Source organism: Solanum pennellii, chromosome 10 (genome assembly GCF_001406875.1).
Source record: "Solanum pennellii chromosome 10, SPENNV200".
Lineage (NCBI taxonomy): Eukaryota > Viridiplantae > Streptophyta > Magnoliopsida > Solanales > Solanaceae > Solanum > Solanum pennellii.
In genome coordinates this window covers 45,126,222-45,135,635 of record NC_028646.1, presented here as the reverse complement: position 1 = coordinate 45,135,635, position 9,414 = coordinate 45,126,222, and the positions used below count along the sequence as shown (strand labels likewise).

The 9,414-nt window shown below is 28.6% G+C and overlaps 1 protein-coding gene across 1 annotated transcript; it reads right to left on the bottom strand.

The window, feature by feature from the left end:
* Positions 1–5,965: 5,965 nt before the first annotated feature.
* LOC107001856 (NAC domain-containing protein 104-like) lies at positions 5,966–7,744 on the bottom strand. The gene is made up of 3 exons (XM_015199816.2): positions 7,527–7,744; positions 6,903–7,183; positions 5,966–6,295 (listed from the first exon to the last, which is right to left on the bottom strand). The coding sequence occupies exons 1-3, from the start codon at positions 7,714–7,716 to the stop codon at positions 6,158–6,160; spliced, it is 609 nt and encodes a 202-aa protein (XP_015055302.1). The 5' UTR covers positions 7,717–7,744; the 3' UTR covers positions 5,966–6,157.
* Between the last annotated feature and the right edge of the window lie 1,670 nt (positions 7,745–9,414).

The window sequence follows — 9,414 nt, the reverse complement described above, 5'->3', positions numbered from 1 at the left end:
ATATATATATATATATATATATATATATATATATATATATATATACGCACATTATGTTGTCTTGGAGAATATCATTTACAACCTTAAGGTTAGAAGTGAAGAATGCTTACCATCAGATCAACTCTCTCCTATATTTTAATTTTGTTTTATTTTATACTTCATTCACTTCTTTTAAATTTAACTTTTGTAGAAACAATATATTATATGATTATTTATACTCATACACAAATGCATGAAATTTACCATCCACAATTCATTCAAATGTAGATTATAATTTAATTAAACAGTGTCTTTTTTAAATATTTTTAAATATATTCAGTACAATTTTGTCATTTTATTTATTTATTTTTGTAAATATTAAAAATTATTCAGTACAATTATAAATTAGTTTAGAATTAAACTTTCTGTTTTATTTGAGAAATGAATAATCGGTTCAAGTTGAACATCGATACTCATAACTATAGTATTTCATCATAATATATTTGAAATCCTAGTTGTTCATTTCTTCTTTTTTTTTTGTTTTTATTCTTTAGTTTATTTCAATTTTCACATTGATGGGAAAAGTTAATAGAAATTCATGAAATATATCGCACCTTTGAAAAGTTTAAGTTTGTAAGTCGATGTTATCACTGTATAGTTACTCTACGTATGTATGTGGAATTACTATTAAATATGTACATATTTATAGACAGAAATGTATGTAGTTTACCAATCACAAATGAATAGACACGCACAAAAATTAGCACAAAGACTTGAGAAATTATTATTTTTATCGTGCTTATTAATGAAAGTGTATCAAATATGCTAAAACAACAAATATTAGTGATCTAGTGGTAGAGCCGTGCCCCACTCACAATACTTATAACTTGGATTATATTTTTCAAATGATGCATTTCATAATTGCGTAATTTAAGAAAATTATTGTATTGAACTTTTTTGTTTTTACAAAATCGACCGAATTCGTTGGTTTTAATATTTTCACTTGCCAATTTTTACGAATGGACTCTATCTATTTCTTATGAAGCACTTGTATTATTCTTTTTGTTGTCACTTGTAATTATGAACAATTGTAGCAAAAGAAATTGTATTTAGCTATGAATTTTTTTCGTAGCAAATATTTAAATTATTCATTACAAACTTTAAGTAGTCGCTAGTTAACATCTTACATATTTTGTGACAATTTTTTTGTTGTAACTAAATCACAGATTGATTAGAGATGATAAAATATTTGTCAACAATTATTTATATTATTAGTAACGAAAACATAATTTTAATAGCTAAAAACTATTATATGTAACTAAGAAGTCTAATTTGTCGATATTGTAATAAAATATTTTTTAGATGAAATTTTTTTGTGTCTAAAATTTAATAAATTATAAGAGAAAAATATTTTGTCATGAATTAGATACATTATTAGTGACGAAATAATGTGTCACCGATAACTTTAGATTCCTGACTAACACTGCTTAACAAATGACGCTAATTAATTTTTTGGTGAGAAACTTTAGTGGACAAAACTTTGCTACGGACTTTTATGTTTCATCACTAAAAGTATGTCTCTCATATATTTAAGCACGAAAAGTAAACTATGTCACTAAAAGATAATAATTAGTGACGAATTTAATGTCGTAGCTTATAATTTCGTAGCTATATATCATATTTGTTGTAGTGAGAATACTATATTTAATCACGCATATGAAGAAGAAGTTTAGAAATTTCGTTGTGAAAAGTATGAGGAATCACAAGTATTTATACCAAAAAATATTGTTTCAGAAAGTTTGCAACCTTCCAAAACAGTCACTAAGACATGGTAGTTCCTAAGAGTTTGAAAACTCTCAGAAAAGTCATATAAAGCGACGAAAAATTAAAATAAAACGGAACATTTTAAATAAATTGGCTCGTGCATATTCGATTTTGGTTTGGTTGTTTCGGGTTGGCCATTTAATGATTACTTAATCCAAAAAGAAATCTTTGGATTGATTATCGTAGTCGAGCAACAACGACACAAGGGGTCCCTCTTTCCAACTCATTTAACAACTAGTAGAAGTGATTGTAGATGTACCGAGCAACCACGGCACAGGGGTCCCTCTGTCCGACCCATTTAAACTTTTCTTTCCACCACCGCAATGAGGGAGAATTATTTTTTACTAAAGCATAAAAGAACACGGCATATTCCCTCCTTTCATCTTCTCTCCCTTTCTCATTTATTTTTACTATATGCCCAACATCTTATACTTACGTAATTTGTACATGTGAACATGAATGTGGAGTTGTTTGTAAATGCAGTCATGTAATGTATGGATGGGATGATTAGCAATGCTTGGGGCTTACGAGCTATTTAAGCAATGAAATGATTTTATTATTATGGTTGCAGGAAATCTATTAACAGCCAAAAGTTGCTAAACGTGGTCAGAAGGACAAGATTAGTAGTTATGTCATAATTGAATTTAAATATGATATTAGATAAAGACTATAAAGTAACCTACATGCTCTCTATCATTTCGATATTTTTCAATTATTATATTTTTTGCTTTTATCACTTTTCTTTTTAATTTGCTTTAAAAAGAGTGATTTTTTGAAGAAAAAAAATCACCAACACTTTAATTTCAGTTTTCTACATGACATATTTAAGATCACAAGCATAAAGGAGATTTGGATATATTTGACATAACTTTAACTTATGACCATAAAATTAAAAAAATCTTTTTTACTAAGTTTCTTAAATTATGTTTCAAGTCAAACTAAGTCATTTTTTAAAAAAAATGGAGAGAGTAGGAAAAATAGTATCACCCAAGTTCGAAATCTATATTTTCATGAACAATTTGGATACTAGAACATTTGTTCTCTTGATCCATTACGTGCCAAAAATATAGAAAATTTTATTGGAAGAAATGTTGATTTGATGATAATGCATGTGTTTGTTGTTTATTTGTTTGGTTGCTTTATATTTTGTCAAAAGGCTTTATATTGGTTGAATTTGGTAGGGAAGAACAAAAATGAATGTCAAAGGAATTGGTTGTGCTTAGATCACAAGTGATGGAATGCTTACACAAGCAGCCACCACTAAAATCCAACACAAAAAATTCCAAAAAGAAAATACAAAATATTACTTAGCTTGGTGACACAAAGGAAACTGCCAAATACCCATCATATTACACAAAAGCTACAAAGTCTACTAATTAATTAGGCTTGTTTGTAACAACAAGAGAAGAATGTCGATATGGTGTATGCAAATATACTCCAAAGTCCAAACTAAACAAATAAAAAGCAATAGTGCTCAGTGGTCTCCACATCTTCTAACTAAAAAATATTCCATGAATTTATTTGTCTTACTTTAATTTTATATATAGTTTATAAAAATATAAAAAATGCTCTTTTCTCAATTTTATTTTCTCTGTTCATTTTTAATATTCATTATTTAACATGAATATATTAAGAAAATAACTATTGATATATATCTTTTTACTACATTATCCTTATCAATTAATATTAGTATTGGGTCTTGAAAAATGTTATAGAGCATAGTATTTTATGCTACGGGTAAAACACGTAAACAAAAATAATTATCTTTTCTTGAAATGTCAAAGTGACAAGGAAAAAAAATCTATTTTAGGAATAAGCGACAAGAAAAATAAATGGAAGGAGCACATAAAAGGTGTCAAAAAAAATTTTAATTTTATAATATTAAATATGTCATATAAAAAGATAAAATTAAAAAAAACCTTTTTTTAAATAGAATAAAATAAAAGTAGAACAATCGGATTGAGAAGAAGAAAATAATTATTTAGGATAAAATGTGCTTCAATTGGAATTTTTTTTTTACTGGTATAAAAAATGTAATATTGTTTATAACTAAAAATTTGATATTATTTTATATCACATTTCACGGCGTATAACTATTTCAGAATAAAATATTAAAAGACAATAATTTTATAAATTTAAACTTCGTTTTTATAGATGTGCAAAAATTTACAAATTATGTTTAGCTTTCCAAACTTTGTACATGCTTATTGAGTTTGAGATTATAGGCACTACTCATATACAAAAGGCTGGATACTATCAAGAAATTTATAAATTTAAAAACCTGGCTTTTAATATCAATTAGAAGTGTTAATGCTCTAAGAACACTTCTCCTTGTTTATGCTTTTAAATTAAAAAAACTTGTTTTCTCTCCCAAAGAAAAAAAAAAGAAGCACCAACAAAACTTAACCAATACCCTCTCTACATCATCATTGAACCATATGATTGCTTCAACCAATTTCCAGGAGGAATCTACTTGATTCTAGTTAGAATATTAACACTACTAAGAGAAATAAAAAAATAAAGAGAGAAAAAAAAAGAAACAAAGTACAAAAAATTACATGAAATCACATCAAGTAATAAAGATTGAGAAATGATAAGTAAGAAAATGAAAAATAAAGGCATAATAGATAAACATGACTCTTAACTTGACTTCAACGAATAATTTTTGTCCTCTAATTATGAGTGTGCATAAATATGCACTTAAACTTGTATAGAATTGAACAAGTATACGCATCTCCTACATGGCATAACACATGTAGGATGCAAACATATGACACAAAATTGTCATTTAGGGTGTCATGTAGGGTTGTTCATTTGTTCAATTTTATATAAGTTAAATTGTCTATTTGTGCACACCCAAAGTTAAAGGTCATAATTGCGCCCTAACGCCAAGTTAAGGGCCATATTTGTTTATTATGCCAAAGATAAATATGTAAAAAGATATTTAACATAAATTAAAATTAAAAAGGTTAGATTATACAGTATATTAGAACAAATAAGGATAGAAAACTAAAAATATCTTTTAATTATACAATATAATAAGTATTAACAACTCTCAACCTATCTGATAACTGGAAAAAAAGTTCAATTACTTCCCATCAATTATGTCTAATTAAATGCTGATCAAAGAATTACTCGGTGAGAGAAATATGATAAAATTATGTAATTACACTCTTTAAAAATGGTTTTCCAAACAACCCCTTAAATGTTTTAAAAAGAGGAAATACGCAGGCAATAAGCAATTTCCATCAATTGCAAAGAGTCCGGAAGCAATAGTGGGGCCACAAAATTAAAGTACATCTTACCTACATAGTTGCATCATTTAGATTCATTTCATAGTATTTTATTTTCCTTTGTCTATATAATTTCAAAAAGAGTACTTATTTTATTTGTTTACTAAGTTTCATTTCATAGTATTTTATTTTCCTTTGTCTATATAATTTCAAAAAGAGTACTTATTTTATTTGTTTACTAAGTTCGGCACATAATTTTTATGTGAGATAGTTTGATTCGACATAAAATTTAATAAAGAAATTTTTTTTTTTGAAAATTTATGATCTAAAATGAATAATAAAAATTTGCATGACTATAAATTATTTCATCAAAGATAAAATAAATATTTTAAAGTTAAATTATTATTTAATATAGAAACATATCATTCTTTTCATGACCGAAGAAAAAGGAAAATAAGTCATTTAAATTGGGTAATGTGATACAAACATCTATTTAACTTATTTTAAATTACATATTATTAAAAAATAATAATCAATGTAATTTCACATTCAATCTAACCATTTTCACATAAATTAAGGCGGATGAATACTCATTCTGCAATGTGATTGGCCATGCCTAGATTTCTGTATTTCTAGTCCGGACATTATAGAAAATAATATTTTGTGATCAATTATAAACTCACTTCATTTTAATTTATTTGTTTTTTTTACTTAACACATAGTTTAAAATAAACATTTTCAAATCTTATATATCTTAAATTAAAGATATTAAAATGTATCATTGTGTTATTTAATTTTATGGTGTTATTAAGGACTTGCCCCAAAAAAAACACTTTTTTATTTTTAAAAAATCTACTAAAAAGATAAGACAAACAAATTAATTGTTTCAACATAATTGTTGAACAAAATATTTACTCAGAATAACATACTAAACATAAGAATAACCATCCATTAGAGAAACAATGGCACATATATTATAGTGACACTGCATTGATCTTAATTTGTTACATCTTTTGTTTTTACTGTGGAAATTTAAATTCAAAAAATGTATAATAAAGGAAAATAAAGTATGAGATTAATTAGATCAAATTTTTGTGGATCTAATTAATTAATTAATTAAACTAATGTGGCAAACTAATCTCATCATCATCAAGATCATCTAATGAGAGGAACACTTCATCCAAGCATGAAAGCTCATTTTCGTCACTATCACATGAGTTGCTTTCATATACACGACAAATTACCCATTTACTATAGTCCTGAATAAAACCAACAAACACTAAAATAGTAAGAATAATAGGATTTTAACATAATACATTAAAATCTTTACTTATAGTTTCTTTTTCTAGTTTTCATACTTAGAAATTACATTCCACTTATTTTGATGTTTTTGAATTTTAAGAGTTAAGTAGTTTAATTTTGACGGTAAAGTCAGGTGTAAAATTATTATATTTTGAAAAATAGAACTTTTCTATTAGAAAATTGCGTAAAAAGTAAGATAAGTTATAACAATTGATAATTTAATATTCCCCTTGTCTCAATTTATATAATTTATCCCTACTTTCCCTTTTAGTCAGTCCAAAAAAAAATGATACATTTATATATTTAATAACAATTTAACTTTAAATGTCACTTAATGAAATGATTATTCAAAACTTTTTCTTTCTTTCTTAAAACATTATGTCAAATCAAACTAATTCATATAAATTGAGATAGAGGAAAGGATATATTTTAAGAAATTATATTTAAAAAGGTTTGATAATTAAAAAAAAAAGACTTGCTTGAATCTTCAGATCCCTAGAAGACGTCACAAAAATTGAGACTGGAAGAGTAATGAGTAGATACGTGGAAGCTAAGTGGACATACAATTTTTGATTGACTTCTTCTTCTTCTACTGCTACTTGATGAAGGTGAAGAATGAGAGATGTGGCTATATTCTTGCATTAGCCAATTAGTTTTATGGCCTTGCGGTGGCCGACCCATGTAAAATGTATAGTATTTCTTCATTCCAAGGTTGTGATTGGAAGTTGACAAGATTGTTTCATCAACTCCCGAAGATTTCCAATATCCATTGCTTGTGATTCTTGTGGTCTCATGTGTTCTCCTGCTATAGAAATACCATTTATTTCCTCCGGACATTGCTTTTCCTGCCAACACCATCAAAAGACTGTAACTTGTATACATCAGACAATTAATTTCTCCATTTATAAAAAAATGATCTAATTTGAGTTGAAACGAAATATATGAAAATATATTCTGGTCCTAATTAAATTAAAATTATGATAGGAGTGTCAAAATGTTTTTTGATCCTGTGATCTTAGACATGCATACTGCACGTGGAACACTAAAATTAAAGTATTGCCAAAAAAGAAATGAGGTTAGGTCATTCTCTATTTTTAAACATACTAATGAGAAAAACAGGCAATTCTTTTTTAAACGGAGAGGATATATATGTTTGAACAAAAAAAAGGGTAAAAGTAAAAGATTTACCATCCAAATCCCAAGGATCATAGGAATGAAGATGAAGATCAGGAATAACATCAGGATGAAAAGGTAATAGAGATATCTTGCGATGAAGAAAATGAACAATTAGCTCTTCATCTGATGGGCAAAACCAAAAACCAGGTGGTAGCTTCACATGATTATTATTATTATTATTATTATTATTATTATCCCCCATTGATCAAAAACCTAACTTATATGATGAGAGACACATTTATATGATGAGAGACACATATGTAACACTTATATATATTTATATAATTTGAAAGAGAGAGAGGTTGACGTGAGAAATAAGTATGATGATCAACACCATCACCATACTATAGCAATAGCTAGCTTCAAAACATGTTTTGCTTCTTTTGATACTGTAAGGTGGGGGCTGATGCTACACCTTTTTATTTATATCACTACTTATAACTCAAACCCAATATTTGACACTAACTACAACTCTTTAATTTGTAACTCCAATAATCAACTTCCTCTTTTATTTTCCCTTTCTCTTATTCCACTCTAGTTTAATGGCATGTAAAATTGCTGAGAGCTTTCATGAATAACAAATCAAGTGTATTTAGGACTCACACCAAAGCATGTAAATCTGTCCTATCAACTTAAGCATATTAAGAATGAAACTAATTAGGCAAGATGATCTAATGAACATTCATACTTATATGCGTTTGTATTTTGGATCCTTGTACTTATCTTTTGTTAACTAATTTTTTAAACTCGATGACACTCAACATTTTAAACCCCTTTGGTTTTGCATGAATATCAAATGCAAAATAAAAGTGACATGTCATCATCCACGTTAGATTTAAAATGACAGAGCACTTGCTATTTATTTATGAGAAAAGGGTCAAATATGCCTCTAAACTATTCGAAAAGGTCATATACCCTCCGTTTAAAATTTGGTTCCTCCCCGTCCAACAATTCGCTCAAATATGCCCTTATGGGCGTTAGTTGGTATGTTGAACGTATCCAATTTATTTTTCATTTCTTTAAATGCCACATGGAATTGTCATGTCATTTTGACCTTACCACATGGCATTTATATGAAAATGAAAAGGGATAGGGACCTATAAACACATAATTTGACCCATAAATCAACCCCCTTTTAAATAAAATATCGGACCCATTTTTGACAGTTTTGTTAATTTTTATTTTTTTGGTAAATCTCGAAAATGAGTAATTGATTAATAAAAAATAGGAAAAATATGAATATATATATATATATATATATATATAAAATCCCGGAATGATTGGGCGCAAAGCGTCTGTAGGTGGCTTTTTAAGTCCGGCGTCAAATCCCAAGGCTCAACCCTGGACAGGCGGTGGAAACTACAAAGCTGGAGTATGGTAGGGGCAGAGGGAATATCCGGTGGAGCGGTGAAATGCGTAGAGATCGAAAAGAACACCAACGGCGAAAGCACTCTACTGGGCAGACACTGACACTGAGAGACAAAAGATAGGGGAGCAAATAGGATTAGATACCCCATAGTCCTAGCCATAAACGATGGATACTAGGCGTTGTGCGTATTCCATGCAGTGTTGTAGCTAACGCTTTAGGTATCCCGCCTGGGGAGTACGTTCGCAAGAATGAAACTCAAAGGAATTGATGGGGGGCCTGCACAAACGGTGGAGCATGTGGTTTAATTCGATACAACACGCAAAACCTTACCAGGGCTTGACATGCTCCGAATCCTCTTGAAAGAGAGGGGTGCCTTCGAGAACGCGGACACAGGTGGTGCATGGGTGTCGTCAGCTCGTGTCGTAAGGTGTTGGGTTAAGTCCCGCAATGAGCGCAACCCTCGTGTTTAGTTTCCATTGTTGAGTTTGGAACCCTGAACAGACTGCCAGCGATAAGCCGGAGGAAGGTGAG